Below are 18,554 nucleotides of genomic sequence, written 5' to 3'. Positions count from 1 at the left end.
CTTACCTCAACTTGTATTTGAGCTTGGAAATCTTTTTACTGCGCTCCGTAATTATCTTGTTTATCGTGTTGCAGTTTATGAAGGGGAGGTGCACGATGTACTCCCACGTTTCTCTGCGCGGTGGAAAAAAAAAAAAAAATAATAAAAGTGACCATAAGGATGATGCAGGGACTTCACAAATAAATCAACCCGATCGGGCGCTGGGCTCAGGGGGGATACCAGTCAATGGCCCCCTTCCCCCCAACACGTACTTTTTTCCATTGGGATCGATTCGAACGTTCTCAGGGAAGAAGGACTTCACCTCTTCTTCGGAGTAAATATTTCTACGTGGGCGGGCCAAGTGAACAGGGCATGGGTATGTGCATGGGCATATGTATGTTCGTGTGTATGCTCGTAGTGGAGCATCATTTGGGTGTGTATTCGAGCGGCGCATGTGAGCACATGTTGCGCCACGCTGAATGGGTGCGCCCCGATGGACTCACTTGTATGCCTCTGGCAGGAGGTTGTTGTCCTTCTGCGGCAGCACGCTGATGAGGTGTGTGTAGGCCGAATAGGGCTTTCCCTGTGGGGGGAGAAAGTGGTGAAGACAGCGGTACAAGTGTGGGTTATAAGGGCGGACGACGACACCCACGCTTGCACATTATGTATATACAGGTATAAATACGGACAACCCCCACTTGTGTGTACAACCACGAAAAAGTTACGCCAATTGCCGCCCCTACCTTTTCGAAAAAAAAATCGGACTTCTCAAATGATAGCAAATCGCTACACAAGGGCGCGTAGTGGTAGGGGTACTCCCTGCAAAGAAAAAAAAAAAAAAAAAAAAAATTAACCTTTTTTGCACATTCTTTTTTCGTTTCTTGAATGATCCGCGCGACACTTACCAACACCAACTGGCGCAGCCGAAGTGGTAGTAATGCAGGTTCCAAAAGAGGCCCTCGATGTACTTGTTCACAATGTGCTGGATCTGCTTGGGGTCCTCCACGCCGAACTTGTGCAAATAATAATAACTCTTGTACCTACGCTCATCAGTGAACTCACGAACATTTTCCTCATTTCCTCTTTTTAAAAAATACGAGAATTCTTGCGCACTTAAAATCTTCAGGATAATCTTGAGCCTCTGTATGTGTACCTTGTCCTTAAGCGTTATATAATTGTTATATCTGTATATGTAGTATATATAAGCATTAAGAATTTCATTCATGGAGCCTTCATTAATGTCAATGTTTGGTATGTGGGGGAGGAAATCGTTTCCTACTAGGAAGGATAAGAAGACAATGTCGTCCACTACTCGACTGATATTGAAGATAACGTTTTTTTCTTTTTTTAATTTATTTATGTAAGTTGCTATTTGGGTTCGGATCGAGTTTCGTAGTTTGTACACATCTAGTATTTCGAAGTCGTAACTGTTGAGTGGTTCGCAGTTGGTGTAGTATTCTTGTGTGTAGTGGTGGACTCTGCAGAAGGGGTTTCCCCCCTGAATGGTCTCCTCCGCATTTTGCCCCTCATTGGTATGCTCCCCATTTCCAGCCTGAGTGGTATCCGCCGCGTTTTCCCCCTCATTGGTGCCCTCCACATCCCTGGGGTCGCTAACCCCCCGCTGCGCCTTCTCGAAATTCTCAAGCAGCGTGGAGTGCGAGTCGTTGGTCATTTTGAACTTGTCCCTCAAAATGAAGATATTGTTAAGGTGCGTGACGAGGGACAGCATGATGAGGTCCGCGTCCAGTCCGTAGATGCAGTGGCTGTAATTCCGGAAGGCGCCATCGCGCTTGCAGTTCTGCGGGGGAGAAGGAGGTGAAATGGGCAAGCACAATGTAGTGACACGGTAATGGCTTCATCGCTGTATCGTGGCCCAGTGTGCACCAACAACACGCAACGTAGCAACAGGACGAAATGCACTGCGGGCAGGTTTTTTTTCGCTGAACCCATTATTTCGCTCCGCAATGCCATGTGGACGCCGAGCCTACCTCCCGAATGAACTTCAAAATTTTGTGCTCTCCCTCCCCGGGCACATCCGACCCGGAGAAAATCACGTCGAAGGGGAAAATCTCCTTCTTCTTCAAAATCTGAAACCACTTGTTCAGGGCGAGGTTAATCTTGTACATGAAATCTGTGCCGGTGGTGATACAATTAGGGTTGAACAAATTAGCCCCGTTAGAATTATCGGTTACCTTAAACAAGCTAAGGAAGCGTCTCTTCCTTTGTTGATTCATCTTCGCCTTAGGGGACACCCCATCGACCCCAACATAAACTAACTTCCTGGGTTTCACTAAATGAAAGAGATTCTTCAAGTACTTCAAAATATTTGACAGCAATTCGTGTTCATCATGGACAGGTAGTGTCTCCTTGTTCGCATGTGTGCAATGATGTATCACTCCATTCATATCGACATAAAAAATATCGACTGCCTTCTGCCCTTCATTAGTGATTAACTCTTCTCTTACTGTGGGGTAGTATGAAGTCAGCCATTTGTACATGCGTGGAATTCCAAAAATGCGATATCCCTTTCTTTTATCTACACACTTATATTTTCCCCGTCTTACATTGTTAAGAATGTTACTGGATGACCCAATGAAGAGCTGTTTCTTCCTCTTTGCGCCGCTTGCCATTAGCCACATGAAACATACCAGTGAACATGCTACCCAAAATGGTACACGCATGTTCAATCTGCTTCGTCACTCTTACATTCGTATTTTTTTTTTTTTTTTTTTTTGGCATCTGCATTTTTGCTTTTTTTCATGGGGTAAGACTTTTCATAATAACCTGTTGACACACTTCAGTTGGGGTGGGACAGAGGGCAGAGGCATACTAAACATCACACCCCACATGGAGCTACGCGCCTTGGGGAATGACCGAACGGGACATACAAAGTCGTAGCAACAGCAGCAACAGTGGCTGCCGTGTGGCAGTGGGCGGGGCGCGCTGGCAATTCTGTGTAGTTTTATTCGCACAGCATATCCCTTCCACGCTGCTGTTTTTTTTTTTTGTCCTCTCTTAAAATGCAACCAGCAAAAAAGATGCACTTGTATCCCCCATGAGGAGATAAACCCCTGATGCGGGGAAAAAAAAAAAAAAAAAACAATAAAGTCGAAATCCTTCTAACCCACAAGAACAGTTACCAATCAGCTGTCAGCACAAGGTGTGCGCACTTGCATCTGGGCACCCAAATTGGGCATCTTTTTTTTTTTTTTTTTTTTTTGTTGCACTTTAAGGTCCGCTGTAGGGTGTGAGAACAGGGTGTACAAAGCCTTGAACGAGCTGTGCAAATTGTTATGCCCAAAAACAAAAAAATAAAAAAAATGAGGAAGCAAAAGAGGGTTTAAAGTTATGAAGCAGTGAAGAACGGATGAGCGACGCAGCGATAAAACCGTTGGGTGAATAGAAGAGATTCCGAATCGAGTTGGCATCTACTCTGCCTCCCTGCACCTCCGACCCCCCCACATACGGCAGATGACACGAATGAACAGGGAGCTCTGCAAATTTGTGTGCAGCAAGTGCAACAATTTTATTTACCTCAAGGAAGCATGCGACTTGGTATTCAAAAAAATATACCCTGAGTACGCCAAAAAATATTATGCCATGAATGAACTAAGTAAAGGGCGCGACAGCAGGACAGGTCCGGGACCCCAAGTGGTGGACAATCTGTACAGGCAAATTTATGGTAATGGATTCTGTGGTGTTAACAAACAAAAGAATGATTTTGCAAACAAGGATGGGCTCAAGAAAGTGTTGCTGTTTTTAAACAGGGGAAATATAAAATGTACCAAGTGTAGCGCGCTGAACGTGTGGCACGTGAAGTAGGGGAAAAGACATTTAACACAATCATATGTGTTGTAACAATACGCAACAAGGCGCGCATCCCCAAATGGTGATTCTCAACTTTGGTCTCGACCCCAGCCGGTTCCTTTTTTTTGGATTAGCAAAATAGGTTCCCGTGCAGCAACAGGGACGGGACGTGATGCGACGGGACGTGATGCGACGGGACGGGGCGAAATGGGCCGAGACGAGATGGGCCGAGACGAGATGGGCCGAGACGAGATGGGCCGAGACGAAACGAAACAAAATGGGACAAAAACATCAAACATGGTGACAAAAAAGTGGTACAAAAAAAAAAAAAAAAAAAAAAAAAGAACGCACAATTGTGCGCACATTCCATGTGTAAGACGGAAGAGAGAATAAAAAGAAGAAAATTGCAAGGGGTTCATTGCGGTGTGCTGACTGCGACGCATGACCGCTGCCCGTACCTCAATTTGTCGCCTTCAAATTTTGAACACTCAACATAATTTTTTTCTTCTCCAGATCCAACATCTTCTCTTCTTCAACTTTTTTTACGCAAATTTGAACGAATTCCTGCAGGGGGGGGGGGGGGGGAGAGGATATGTGTGCTGGCAGACATGGCGGGGGCACAGAAGAGCACTCTCCAGTGGAGATGTCACATTAAGACGGTTCAATAACCCTCTATCCAATTCAACGCGCGAACGCACCTTTATAATACCCCTCGTGAAGGCGTCCAGGGTGTATATATTGCTTATAAGGGCGTAGGTGTCAATGATGACGTAAATATAATTGAGCGTGCTGGGGAATCTCTTAACGATGAGGCTGTACAGGCGAATAAGTTCTTCACCCAGGCCAAACTTAATATCATCGACTCGACCAACTTGTATCCTTTGATTTAGGAAGACAAAAATGCTATACACTAATTTCATCAGGTCAATTATTTCAATTTTTTTTTTTTTATTCGCATTACTCATGTAGAGTGTGTCATCAGAGATCGCTTCTTGTAGGTACTTTTTTTTTTTTTGCAAAATGGCTGATGCGCAGTTGTATACTTTCTCCATCAGGCTGTTTAAAAACTCGCTCGAAATTTCTATTCTTTCTCTTTTAAAGTTTAAGAAGTTTTTCTTCAGCACAATCGTTTTGCTTCTCCCCTTCTCAGGGTGGTTGCCATTGCCGCTGTCACTACCGTTGTCTTCAACACGGGGCGTCTGGTTCGCTGCCGCTTCGTCCTGCACGTGGTGTGCCTCGTTAGAGGTTGGCTGCCCCTCTTGGCTGCTTACCTCCTTGGGGGGTAACTCCTGCTCCGTGTCAAACATGCCGTCCAGCTCGTCCACCCACAGGGCGCTGCACCCGTGCAAGAATTGCTCAAAGCGGCGTTTATTCTCCTCCTTGGCATCACCCCCGTCGTGACAACCGGGTTCAGCATGGAAGACGCTGTCCCCCAAGGCATTGCTATCCACATTAGCCAGCGAGTACATGATGTATGAAAGTTCCTTGAGAGAAAAATTGGAGACAACGCGCACATCATTCTGAATAACATCGAACAAATGTTTGAACCCAATTTTTATTTTCCTTGCAAAGGTGTTCACGTAAATACTAATAGTCATTGTATCCAAGGGCAACTTAAAATAACTCGCATTGTGTCGTAAGAACTGATCATCATTTTGAAGTATCTCTTTTCCTTTCCCTTTTTGCTCAGTGGATGTAACAAAAGGATTTGTGCCGTATCCATGTGGCTGGTTGTGATTTAAGTATAATTTCATGTGAAGAGAAATGTACACTGAAAAGAGGTAGCAAAATTTTAGGAAAAATTTCTTTTTAATTACGTGTTTGCTGAGGGAAGTCATGGCCCACAACGCCGAGCCCAGGTTGTCGTACTTGATCTCGTTTATGCTAATGCGCGTCGGCTTGCTCGTTCGCTCGGTGCGGCGCGCGCGGGGCGTGGACACCATATCGTTACTGTTAGAAGTGTCCAACTGAGCCGCGTTACTGTTAGAAGTGTCCAACTGAGCCGCGTTAATGTTACAAGTAGCCAACTGCACATCGTTACTGTTAGAAGTGTCCAATGGAGCCGCGTTACTGTTAGAAGCAACGAAATCGGCAGCGTTACTGTTAGAAGTAACGATCTCAGCAACGTTGCCCGCCCCAAGATGGTCATCAGCACCCGCGTCGCACCCCCCGGCAGGAACGTCTATCTGAGCCTTCTGATACACGTAGCGAGGGAACTCAATGGTGTTCAGCAGCCAGTCGAACTTATTAAAAATGTTCCTGTGTATATGCTTGTATTTTGTTAGCAAATAAATGAGCTGGCATATATTTGAGGACTTCCATTTCAAAAATGAGTTTTCCACAATGGTACACAGCAGTATTAACATTCTGTTCACTTGTTCAGATAAAGCATTCATGCCTTTCCTCTCCAACTCGTAATAATTTAATAGCCCTTGCAGGAAGTGAATTATATCATTGGAGGTACAGTAGTTAAACCTAGTAGTATTGATATACATTACAGAGAGGAAGAAAATTTCATCTAGCTGTTTTTTCGTTTCAACCAAGTTCATATTTCTTCCTATATAATTAACATAAATAGCTAGCTGTTTTGGCATTATGATATTCCTAAAGTTTACACTTTTGTTTTTTTTGTAAAAAGTCTTTGTCTCCTCATCATATAGTTCTTCTATTCGCTTTTCCTGTATGATGTATATATCGTTAATGGACACGTATGTCGGGTAGTGCACCTGGTCGGTGTCGCTACTCCGGTAGAGGTCCTCAAATTGCTTCAGCGAGTCCGCAATACTGCGCTTCACATTTTCTATCAGTTTCCTCTTCATTTCAGTGCTATACAATTTTGTGAATTTGCTTAGCGCCAACACATCTAGACATACATCATTGGAGTTCACTTTCGCATCTGACGGGCCGCTTCCACTTGGAGCGGGTTCTTCCATCGTGTGCTCATCATTCATATTAACATCCACAAGTTCACTTACGACCAATGGGTTTATTTTGTCCTTTTCTCCTTTCGTAAAGTGGGCGTTACTATATCCCATTTGGGTTTCGCCATATGAAGGGTGATGGGAGTTGATCTCTCCTAAAATGGAGCTGTCTACAAGTGATGCTTCCTCTCCCAGGAGCTCCTCGCTGGGTGCCTCTCCATGGAGGTCCTCGCTTTGGAAGCGGTCCACACTGTTATCACTTTGGACGCCACCCATTGGGGTATCATCCGTTAAGGTATTGCCGAGTGGGGTGTTGACGACAGCCGCGCCACCACTTTTGTGGCCCCGCTCAGGAGGCCGCCCAAACTGAAAGAGCTGCATATTCCCGTTGAGCCACTCGTACAAGTACTTGTCCTTCAGGTCCAACTTTATCAGCGACACAAGCGAGCTCTTCAAGCAATTATAAATGAAAATCAGCTCATTCCTATGTTCCATACGGAGGCGTTCCACGGGTGAAAGTTGGTCCTCCCCCTCCACAGCTTCATCCAAACTACTCGACCTGCCCTCCTGCACAGACCCTTCTCCCCTCTCATGACCAATGACGAACACGAGGTAATCGACATACTTCACGAGGACATCATTACATGCACGCACGAAGTCTCCCAAAACGGCCACATTCAAGTTGCCATAATTATTGTGCAAATTTAAATTACGAATATTAAAATTCTTCAAAGGATAAAATATTTTCGAAATACACTTAATCAGTTTATACACTTTGCTCAAAGTTTTAATTTTAAAAATGTCCACATTTTGTGAGTAGCTATTTTTGCTCTCATGGATGGGGGCGATAAGAGTCTTATTTTGATGCTGCCTTTGAAGAAGCCTTTTTCTATGCTGCTTTTTCAGGGTGTCGAAATTGAAAAGGGAAAGCAAAACGTTTCTCTTCAAAATGATGGTCATGATTTTGTTTAGTAACAGGACGCTACTTGTTAACAGCAATGTTTGAGATTCAAAGATGATAAAGGGGATGTAGATGTAATATTTTTCCTGCAGGAATTGTAGGTTTCCGTGGAGGTGCTTGTATATGTGGTTGAATATGTCGAATATGTGTATGACGCTTTCTTCGGTCAGGTGGAACTTGTTTTTGAGGTAGGCTATTTGGTGCGCGCTGTACTGGCCTTCTTCGCGCGCGCGGTCTCCCGGAGCAGATCCAGCTGGGGACAAATCACCCAATGAGAAGTCACCCGAGGGGAAGTCACCCGCAGGGAAGTCATTCGCACCGCTGCCAATTCCCGTACTATTAGCCGTAGGGGTGGCAGCCGTAGGGGTGGCAGCCGTAGGGGTATCAGCCGTAGGGGTATCAGCTTCCCAGGTGACAAGTGCAGGGGAGGAGCCCCCCGCACACAACACATTAAAGTGCAACAGCTTGCACAAACTCCAGATCACCCACAGAGACTCGTCGATGGACAAGTACCCCTTCACCCTATTCAAGTGCAAAACAATGAGCGAAAAAAATTTCATAAAGTTCTGCAAAAGCGTAGTTATAACGGTGTGAATTTCGGAGTTAGCCGCGAAGGCACTGGTGTCCACGCTGTTGGAGCTCTTGAATAGCTTTATCAGGATAATTGTGATGGCCCAAAGGATGGAAGACATTTCATATGAACAAAATTTACTCATGTCTTTTATTAAAATTTCAAGGCACCTGTTAATGTCACCATAAGTTAGGTGAAATTCTTTCACCCTCGTTTGACGTGGATCGAAATACTTATTTTTAATCAACACGTAGTCCTTCCTCAGGTGTATTTGTATGTATTTTTTATTTAGGCTCATGGACATTTTATGTAGCCATTTTTCTACACATGTGTGATCGAATCCTTCGTCCTTTATGGCAGTGACGAAGTTGGCAAAGTTCTTCTCCTTCCACGACTTGTAGATGTAGTTCAGCAGGTGCAGTGATCTGCAAAATGGGGGCGATGAATGTAAGTGGGCGCGGTGGCAAGAATGGTAGGCTAAATGAGCAGCCACAATGTGCGGCCAAAATAGGCATGCAAAATGGTAGCAGAACTATGGGGCAAACTCACCGCTTCTCCTCATCGCCCTGCAGAAAGCTCCGCACATTCGTGTTCTGTATGTCCACGACACCCTGCGGGGTTCCCTTCTTGCGATAGGGATCTCCGCTCCTACGGACCAGACTTCCTACCCTTTTGTGTGTCTGACTCACTCCCTTAGACCCCCTCTCTTCCCTCTTGGGGCTCTTCCCTTGGCCAATTTCTCTTCCTCCATCACGCTTAATTTGATCCTTCTTCGAGTCACCTCTAACTGCATCCCTTCCTGCATCCAGCATAGGACGATCCCCTGTGCGCTCCTTAAATCCGTTGCCTAAAATGTCTCTCTTTTCTCTGACTACATTTTTAGCTTCATCCTGGAGCACAGCTACGGAACTGCTGTGTGTGATGCTCAAATCTTCTAAGCGGGGGGCGTCTCCTTTCCTTTCTTTCGTGCTCACCTGCACACTTTGCAAACTGCCCCCTAGGGGTGACAAGCACTTCAAAGGATGCCTCAACCGATCAAAGATGTACCGACTGGGGCGCTTCAAACCATTTTTATAAGTTACATTGACAAACGTGGGGACTTCCCGTCGTCTCCCTTGGTCACGGTCACGATCACCACCATGGAAGAAGTCGTTGTTCTTGCGTTGTATACCTAACCTGCTCCCAAAAGTGTGTATTCTAACAGAGATTACGCACTTGATATTTATCACTATGAACAGAAGAGCCAGCAGCTGAGCACATACCATCTTACACCTCTCCCTCTCTTCCATTATTTTTCTTCCTTTGGGTTTATCTCTGCAGCTTTGGTGGAGTCATTTCGGCCAATCATTTCTTGCGGTTTGGGGCGTTATCCTGTTGAGTTTTCATTGTGTTCCCTTGGCTTCACATCCGCTCGGTTCGCTTCACTTCTACTCCCTTATACTCTTTTATCTTACCTTCTTATTTTTTTTTCCCCTTTTTTGTTTTTTCTTTTTTTATCTCTGAAGTGGTAGTAATTTCTCCACTCTGAACGACAATCGCGGTGAAGAAAAGCAGAGGCTACATTTAGGGTTCACTGCAAAATGCAATAAAATGTAGAGCTGACGGAGGCACCTGAATGAGAGAGGAGACTCTTTTTGAGATGAATCAAAGGGTGGAACATGTGTACATATGCAACACGGCGAGTTGTTCATAAATATATGTTTGCCCCTTTTTTTTCTCGGGCCCGTTACATCACCTAAGGCTCTCCCACAGCACATTTGGGGTTGGGGGCGGGTTCATAGGAACGATACTTGATTCACCAAAAAGGAAAACCAAATTGACATTCAATTTTTCCCTGTTTTCTTTCCCCTTTTTTTTGTTGTTGCGAAAGGGAGCGATTTAAGCGTATGTAGAAGAAGAAGGGTAAAAAATGAAGTCATTTTGTGTGGGTACGCACGAGGGAGTATTACACCATACAAGTGCTCACCTCTATAACACAGATGACGCCGCGGTGAAAGGATGAACGTGCAAAGTAGGAATGACCACTCGGGAAAAAACAAAACAACCCACCCAAGTAACTTCACACTTGTGGGGATGATTCCACACACATCCGATTCGTGTACGAAACACCAAATGACGTCAATGCCGAGCATGACTCGTAACGAAAATATGATTGCGCCTTTTTTTTAGCTAAGTCAATTTGAAGTACACCCCCCCCTTTGTACCAAATGTGTGAGAAATAACCGCAACGCAGATGAGGGTGCACAAAAAAGGCCATGTAGCCCTCTACACACACACACCACAACTCTTCCTCTAAGCGAAACACAGAGCACGTGTCGTAGGGACATAAATATGAATACCAAGTGGCTATCTCGGTGGAGGTACCCCCAATGGGGAAAAGCATCATCCACGTTGCACTACTTACAGCAGGCCAAAATGTTGAGAACTAAAGGGAGGGCGAAATGGATGAAGAGTGTGGAGAGGGGTACTGGAGAGGACACGGAGGAATGGATGCATCTGAGCCAAGGTAACATGTGTTCTTCCATCCCAGGCGAAGAAGAAAACAAATATGAGACAGTCATGTGGGGAAGGAATCCCCCCTATGAAGGTGAACACAGTAAAGAGAAGTACAGGCAAAAGGGTACCCCGCCAAATGAGGAACTGCGCAAAAGGTACCAAGGGGTACAAAAAAAACTGTATCAAAAGTACAACCACCAGGGGGTAGGAAGTGACCCGCACAAGGTACAGACATACGAGGGCAACTATGAACAAGTGAACGAATTAAATATACATCGAATGTTATTACTAGGATTGGAAAAGCTTAACATAAGAGAATTGAATAAAATGCAAATTAACAGCTTCTTAACCATACAGCAGGGGAAAGATGTGCTTATAAATTACCCAGACGGGTCAGGCAAAACTATAGCCTACTTGCTGCCCCTTCTAAACAACATATACTTTGTGCATGACTACTTGGAGGAGCTGATCCTTGAAAATTATCATGAAGGAAATAAAAAGAGGTGCGGAAACTCCGTGCAGGGAAATTTCAAATTTAATAACAACTTTGACTTGTACAATGAAATGAGAAAATATTTCCTCAAGTATAGTCACTACAGAAGGAATGTACTGCTGGAAGATAATGTCACTCAGGTAGGGAAGAAGATGAATCAGAATTTTCATTTGCTTCCAAATCATTTTAATGAACTGGACGAAGGGTCCATGCTGGGTTCTCCTCACCTAGGTAGGATGCATCGCACTAAGAAAAAAAAAAAAAAAAATACATCAATGTGGGATGGAAAGGGAGGAGACATATTTTCACCAAATGAGGAACAAACTGGTAATAGACAAGGGGGCTATGCGGAAGGAAAGAAGCAAAAGATTGTGAGCCTCATGAACAAACTTGTAGAAGTAATTAAAATTAACAAAATTAATCTGAACAACATAAATAGTGACCGTGTCAATAAAGAAGAGCTAGCCAAATTGGAAAACATTTTAATGTACAATTTTAAGATGAAAGAAAAAGAACCCAACTGTGTAGACACCCCTCCAGACAATGACGAGTGCATCTACCGCTACCTAACCAGAAACCCTTTACAAATTAATAAGCCAGTTATTATCCTAACTGTGAATAAAGATAATATAAGTCAAATTGTGCGAGTGATAAAACAACTGGACGTACTTAACCGAATCAACATACAAACCTTGAATGATGTGCCCTATGAGGACACGCGTCCTTTTACCATGGATGAAAGAACCAACACAGAATCGCACCATGAAGAGATGGAGATGGAGATGCAATTACAGAACAGCTGTCACGTGGAAAATTTACACGTGGTCAGCGTCAACCAAGTTTCCAACCCCGTGTTGTGCAGAGATGAAATTATGTGGACATGTGCAGACATCGTGATTACCACTCCGGACATTTTTCTACACGCATGCCAAAATGAAAGAACCAAACAGATCCTCCCCTCCATAATTATATTCGATGAAGTAGATATGCTGTTTCAAAATAATGCCTACAGAAATACACTGATGAACATTTTTTACATTATTAAGAAGAGGCCTGAGATTTACAATCCTCATATTGATATTAGCAGTGGGGGGTTGGAACATGTGGCCACCTCGATTGAGGCTGCCTTAATGAGCGGTGGATTCGACACTGCTCCGTTAAGGGGCGACGGGCCGGATACGGCTCCCCTTGGCCAACCCCAAGTTTTAACTACCTTCCCAAGTGCACTTCACTCCCTTTCCAACCACGTCGAATGCGACCAATTTGGAGACCTGGACATGTCGTCTGTGGAGGGGATCAAAGGAGGGAACCCTGTTGGGGATACCCACCAGAAAAACGCTTCCCACCTGAAAAACGCGGAAAACGGGAAAAACGCCTGTAACCGTTCCCCCCGGGGGAAGGAAAAAGAGCGAGAGCTGCCGCTACTCCAGATGATATACGTCACCTCGACGCTGCCCTCCGTGGGACACACTACCGCGGGGAGTATGCTGACAGAACGGTTCAGCAACCTGGTCGAAATTGTGTGCAAGGAGAATTATCACATCCCGAGAAACGTGCGCACCCAGTGGATAGAATTGAACAAGGACAAAATTTTAAGCCACTACTTGTTTAGCGGTGGGGCGCGGGACACACACCAGAGGGGGAAGGATATCTCGGGCATCGCATCCAAGGATGATGAAGCCTCAACTCCGTATAGCGGTTCCACCGCGCAACATAGCAGTTCCGACTCTCACCATGGGGGCAGCCTGAAAGACGCCGCCCTGTCTAGCAAGATCAACAAACTGGAGAATAGCTCCTTCGACCACAGACTGGATCTTCTAATCCACGTTTTGAAAAAGTACCACGCGTGGTCAGCTAGCTCAGAATTTTACAAAGACGAATTTTCTGAACATGGTCAGGCGGAAAAGGATACAACTGTCAACCCCGAAGAAGGGAAGAAAAAAAAAAAAAAAAATTTTACAAGTTCAACAAAAGGGGGGAAGTTTCACCTAATTGATAATAAAGCAGTTTACAAAACGATCGTATTTGTTAACAGCGTAAAGGATTGCATCCGGATATATTTTTTTTTAAAAAAACATAACTGGCCTGTCTTCTGCTTCCACAAAAACATATCAATAAATTCACGGATGCAAAATCTGCACAGCTTCCACCAAGCCCACGTTGCCATTTTAGTGACCACGGATTTGTTGAGCAGAGGCATAGACACCCAAAATGTGGACCACATAATTAATTTTCATTTTCCTTCCGATGCGATAACGTACCTGCACCGGCTCGGAAAAATGAACAGAAGCGGCGGTGACCATCATAATGGCCTTAATCGCCATAACAACGCGGAACGATGGAAAATGCGACACGGGCGAACTGCCTTGTTGGAGGAACACATTGGTGGAGAAGCACAAACGAAACGGTCACGCGAAGGAGATACAACATCGGAGTATATTCCAACCCATGGTCAACACAAGGACAACACGTGTCCGCGAACAAATAAAACATTTCTCGTAACAAACTTCTTATCATTTTCAAATCTGCCTTTGGCACAGTCGATTAGAAGTTGTGATGAACAGAACGCCAGTTTGCTTCCGCTTTTTTCAAGGAAAAAATCTTTCAAAATGAAAATTAAAAGAAAGGAAAATAATTCCCTTGGGGAGGACAACAGATACATCGACGTTGGGGAAGAGGAAGAGGTACAATCCGAGAATGGGCACTCGTGGAAACCTTCCACATGCGAAAATGAAGAAAAAAATGTCTACGTCCAGGCGCCCTTCTCCGTTTTTTCGCTGGACAATTCGGGCGAAGAGTCAGAAGAGAGCGACGCAGATGAAGACTACACAGACGAGGCAACCAGACCACATATGAAATTGCCCCAACGGAGAGCGGCGGAAAAAGGAAAAACTAAAACAAAGCATAACCCACATGCTAATGATGATCACACGGATGAATGTGATGGAGACACACTCTCCTGTGAAGAAAAAAAATATCTTCAAAGTTGTCTCCGGTCCAGAGTGCCTACCGGTGATACGCTCCCTAGTGATAAAATCCCATCCTGGGATAACGTCCAATTTGACAACAACAAATTTCTCGTGGAAAGGTTCAAGAGTAGGGATTGCTACCTGATGGGGCAAGTCAAACGGGGGAAGCTCATCTTTAACAACTTCGAAAGTAATGCAGATGGAGACGACGATGATGAGGAGTTGCTCTTTTGAGTGTGGTCCGTAAAAAGTGCTGCTCCTGTTAGGTGGGTCCAGACTACACACTTCTAAAATGTGCACATATTAAAATGTCTTTGTCACGCGATGCAGAAGCTGCGAAATGGTTAACCGCTCGTGGGTATGTTTTTCGGCCCACCACGCGGCCGCCTGTACGACGTGGCTACCTCTCCCCAATGAAGCTGTATCTACCCCCCCACGGGCATCTGCTCCACGTCCAGCAACTCGTTCACCATGTACACCTTGCCATGATTCAGGACTGTCTCGTACAGCTCGTTCAACAGCTTATCATTTGATATGGTGCTCGAATTGCCCACGATCACAACGTGCCTCTTGGCCCGCGTAATAGCAACATTTAACCGTCGGTAGTCCTTCAAGAATCCAATGTTCTTAAAATAATTAGAACACACAAGAGATAAAATGACGATCTCTTTTTCCCTGCCTTGGAAGGAATCCACAGTGGCTATTTCAATATCTTTATATTCTGATGTGAATTTTTTTTCATCGTATAAATTATCGTAAAGAATATTTTTGAGCAAATTCATTTGCTTCGAGTATGGAGTGATCACGCAAATGTGCTTAGCACTAATGTGGTCTGCATGCATCATCCGTTCGATGAGCTTGTAAACGACGTACGCCTCTCCTCTGTTGCTTCTAGACTTGTTGTTCAGGTTTACAATATCATCAATGTCGATTTGGACGGCTTCCTGTAATGCCTTCTCCGCAGCGATTGCCTCCTCCTCCACATGGGAACTCCGTGCCGAGCATGACTCACTTCCCACAATAACATCCTCATCCCCTGCGCCGCTTTCCTCACTTTGATCCGCTTCTTCCAAATGGTCCTCCTCATATATACCAAGGTCGTTTAACCCCTCCTCTGGGGGATCTTCATTATCAAGCCGTTTTATTCCTCCCCCGTTGCTATCGCCAAGGCCCCCTGCCGCCGTTTTGCTAGGCATCTTCCCTCCGACCTTATCTCCATTCTTCTCTTTCATCTCGAGATGTATCATGTCCAGCTCCTTGGTGTCATCGAGAAATTCATCGAACCCGTCTGTTTCAATCCAAGTGATTGGGCAATAAATGTAACTCTGAATCATGTCCTTCAAATTTGCGTTTACCTGAGCGTTTTCATGTTCTTCGTCTCCTTCCCGCCCTTTCTCTCTCTCCTCCTTCGTCTTCCTTCCATCTTTCTTCTTTCCCATTTTTTTTTGCTTGTCCTTTCCATCTTTTTTTCGCTCACTGGTTTGCTTCACCGCTTGCCCAGTATGCCTCTCCCCTGTCTTGGGCATAAGCAGCTCGTCGACAGTAATAGCCTTGCAGGAGTCATGCGAAACGAGGCGATCCTCATAAAAGACTTTGTTGGACCATTTCAAAATGAGGTCATTCATTCGGTACTGTATTTTAAGAAAGAAGGAAATTTTCCTTTTATATTTTTTAATAAGTCTCTCGAAAAGTGTAACGTTTAATTTGTTACCCTTATTATTATGTTTCACCAAGGGGGCTAGCTGTTTGTGGTCCCCGAACAGGAACACATTTTTGCTTGACAATAATAGAGGCATGTAGCACAAGGGCTCCGTGCACTGACAACACTCATCAATACAAACAGCATCAAACAAAAAATTTGTATTTTTCACATATTTATTTAATTCATAATTTGAGCTACTTGAACAGGTAGAAAAAATGACATGGTTTTTATTCATTATTTCAGCAAAAAAAATATTTTTTTTTTTCTTTCGACTTTTATTTAACATCCTAATTTCGTATTTCAAATTTGCAATTCCTTTTCTATCGAATGGGGTTTTTTCGTGTTTTTTTTTATTTTTCAATTTGTTAATTTCTGTCTTCATTTTTTCTATGTCTTGATCAATGTCTTCACACAACTTATACGAATCGCAACTTTTTATTTTTTCATCGTAGCTATAACTCCACAAGTCTTTTTTTATTTTTGACTTTAGTCCAATTCGAACTACATTTTTTATATTCATGTTTACACATTTGGCCAAAATATTATCCACTGAGACATTACTTGGCCCAGTTACGAGAATTTTTTTGTTCCTTTTGACTAATTGGTATATTAGTTCGCACAACACCGTTGTTTTTCCTGTCCCTGGTGGCCCGTGGACGCAGAAAATATCCTTTGAGTAAAGGCAAAAGTACACCGCTTTCTTCTGACTGTCGTTGAGGTTTTTGTTTCCCCATTCTGCTTTATCGCATTGGTGGATGTAGTTCGCTTCGTTGGCTAGATCCTCCGCTGAGGGGTAGCTAACAGGAGGTTCCCCATTCGCATGGTCATCCGCATGGGAGCCTTTTTCCATTTTTACTGTCTCGCCAGATGGTGTCAACTCCCCATCTTGTAGCTCCTTCCCCCCCTGGGCTCGCCTCCGGAAGATGCCCAAAATCTGCCGCAGAAACGCATCCTGGGAAGGGGCCTTTCCAAAAAAGAGGATCTTCAATACATCAGACGGAGTCTCCAAGCTGGCCTTCATCAAATTAATGGCCTGCAATTGACGCTGCATAGAAATTTCGCTATTAACAAGACACACATCGAAGTAGCTCTTATCGGCCAGCAAGTAAGTGCTACTTATGTTTAGCTCCTTACATAACTCTTCTGCATGTCTAACAATAACGCTAATTTGATTTTTCTTTACTTTATGAACAGTACATACATATATATTAACAGCATCTTTGATCACTGCATTTTTATGTACAACGGTGTGCTCCTTGTTCAGGCAGTATCTTTTCCTCTTCTTCGAGAAATGTACAATGCTTCCCTTACTAAACATATTGTGATTAAAATTTTCTACATTTTCCTCATCACTTAAGTCATTTGACTTTGTGTTTTTTTTTCTTTTAACCAACTTCACAATGTATGCATTCTGATTGTCATTATATTTCGTGGCTGTTTTGATGGTAAGATCGTTTAGTAGAATTCCCTTTTCGATGAGCTCCTCTTTGTTAAGATGCTCGTAGCACATTTCTATTTCCTTCATTTCGTATATATTCTCCAACTTTATGAGCTCCTCAAATTTGTCCAGGATTCTTCCACGCGGTCTGCGTGACTTTCGCCGCGTGGCCGCCCTTTCCCGCGTCGCCATCGTGGCCACCTCGTCCTGCTTCGCCATCATTCTGCTTCTCGTCAGGAGGCGTACACACGTATGAATGTATGCGCGGTTGCCTCTAAGTACAGTGGTGAGTGTGTGCGGCCGGTCACGCTCCCTCCACTTAGCACGTGATAATGCGTACGCGTTTAGATATTGCGTGTACGTATGTACGCTTGAGGCCACTACCTTTGGCCAATCTTCCACTCGGAAGTACCCAAAAGGTGGCAACAAAAAACGACAAGCGCTTGGTTCACCTTATGCTCATAATGGGGAAGCGAGCAAAAAAAAAATGATCCCCTGGTCACGGTATTCTTACAAAAGAAGAATATACTTACACAACGTTTACGAGCACATGTGCCCAGCGTCCTTGTGGCACTCCGGGACTACACCAACGTTGAGGCCCTTGGAGGAATTTCCCCTTGGGACAAGGCCTAACTGAGCTGCTCCAACAAGGGCAGAGAAGGAACAAACGGTAAGGATACACTCAGCATGAAGTGAGAATGAACTGAGAATGAAGTCAGCAAAAAGTGAGTATAGAAGGAGAATAAACAAAAGGCTAACTGCACCAAGCAAGGCTTCCAAAAAATGTTCTGCAAAAACAAAAAAAAAAAAAAAAAAAAAAAACGGTGCTTGTTAAATGCCCAGGGGGGTTAGGCGCTCAATCGCATGCACATAAGATTAATCAGTGTCGCCATTAATTTATAGGCGCCAGGTGAGAAAGGCACCCCGCAAAGGCGTTTCTTTTTTCTAGGTGCGTTTTTCCTAATGGAGAGTCCTCGAAGAGAAACTAAAATGTCGTAATTTGAACGACATATCCAGCATTTTTCATTTCTTCTGCTTTGCCTGTTCAAATTACAACTTCTAAGAGTACCTCTTACGCAGGGCTCACAAAGAAGTGCAAGCTATGCCTTAAGCCTTCATATTTGTAACACTGTATTATTACATGTGGAGTGAGAGAAAACCTACCCCCTTCTCCAATCTGAGCGGCAACAAATTCGAGTGTACAACACACGTGTAAC

The 18,554-nt window shown here is 44.2% G+C and overlaps 5 protein-coding genes across 5 annotated transcripts; 2 read left to right on the top strand and 3 right to left on the bottom strand.

Moving 5' to 3' along the window:
• Position 1: 1 nt before the first annotated feature.
• On the bottom strand, positions 2–2,609 carry AK88_03514 (uncharacterized protein; the record flags this gene model as incomplete). Its single annotated transcript, XM_012481127.1, has 6 exons — positions 2–113; positions 252–323; positions 483–562; positions 723–798; positions 885–1,777; positions 1,968–2,609. The coding sequence occupies 6 exons, from the start codon at positions 2,607–2,609 to the stop codon at positions 2–4; spliced, it is 1,875 nt and encodes a 624-aa protein (XP_012336550.1).
• An 850-nt stretch (positions 2,610–3,459) lies between these two features.
• AK88_03513 (uncharacterized protein) lies at positions 3,460–3,801 on the top strand (the record flags this gene model as incomplete). Its single annotated transcript, XM_012481126.1, has 1 exon — positions 3,460–3,801. The coding sequence occupies one exon, from the start codon at positions 3,460–3,462 to the stop codon at positions 3,799–3,801; it is 342 nt and encodes a 113-aa protein (XP_012336549.1).
• A 444-nt stretch (positions 3,802–4,245) lies between these two features.
• Positions 4,246–9,528, bottom strand: AK88_03512 (uncharacterized protein; the record flags this gene model as incomplete). The annotated part of the gene is made up of 3 exons (XM_012481125.1): positions 4,246–4,350; positions 4,485–8,664; positions 8,789–9,528. 3 exons carry the CDS (start codon positions 9,526–9,528, stop codon positions 4,246–4,248), a joined length of 5,025 nt encoding a protein of 1,674 aa, XP_012336548.1.
• Positions 9,529–10,654: 1,126 nt separating this feature from the next.
• AK88_03511 (uncharacterized protein) lies at positions 10,655–14,431 on the top strand (the record flags this gene model as incomplete). The annotated part of the gene is made up of 1 exon (XM_012481124.1): positions 10,655–14,431. One exon carries the CDS (start codon positions 10,655–10,657, stop codon positions 14,429–14,431), a length of 3,777 nt encoding a protein of 1,258 aa, XP_012336547.1.
• A 191-nt stretch (positions 14,432–14,622) lies between these two features.
• Positions 14,623–17,559, bottom strand: AK88_03510 (uncharacterized protein; the record flags this gene model as incomplete). The annotated part of the gene is made up of 1 exon (XM_012481123.1): positions 14,623–17,559. One exon carries the CDS (start codon positions 17,557–17,559, stop codon positions 14,623–14,625), a length of 2,937 nt encoding a protein of 978 aa, XP_012336546.1.
• Between the last annotated feature and the right edge of the window lie 995 nt (positions 17,560–18,554).

This window comes from Plasmodium fragile (genome assembly GCF_000956335.1).
Source record: "Plasmodium fragile strain nilgiri unplaced genomic scaffold supercont1.41, whole genome shotgun sequence".
In the NCBI taxonomy this organism is placed as follows: Eukaryota; Apicomplexa; class Aconoidasida; order Haemosporida; family Plasmodiidae; genus Plasmodium; species Plasmodium fragile.
The sequence above is the reverse complement of the archived record's forward strand: the minus strand, read 5'-3'. Positions and strand labels throughout refer to the sequence as shown.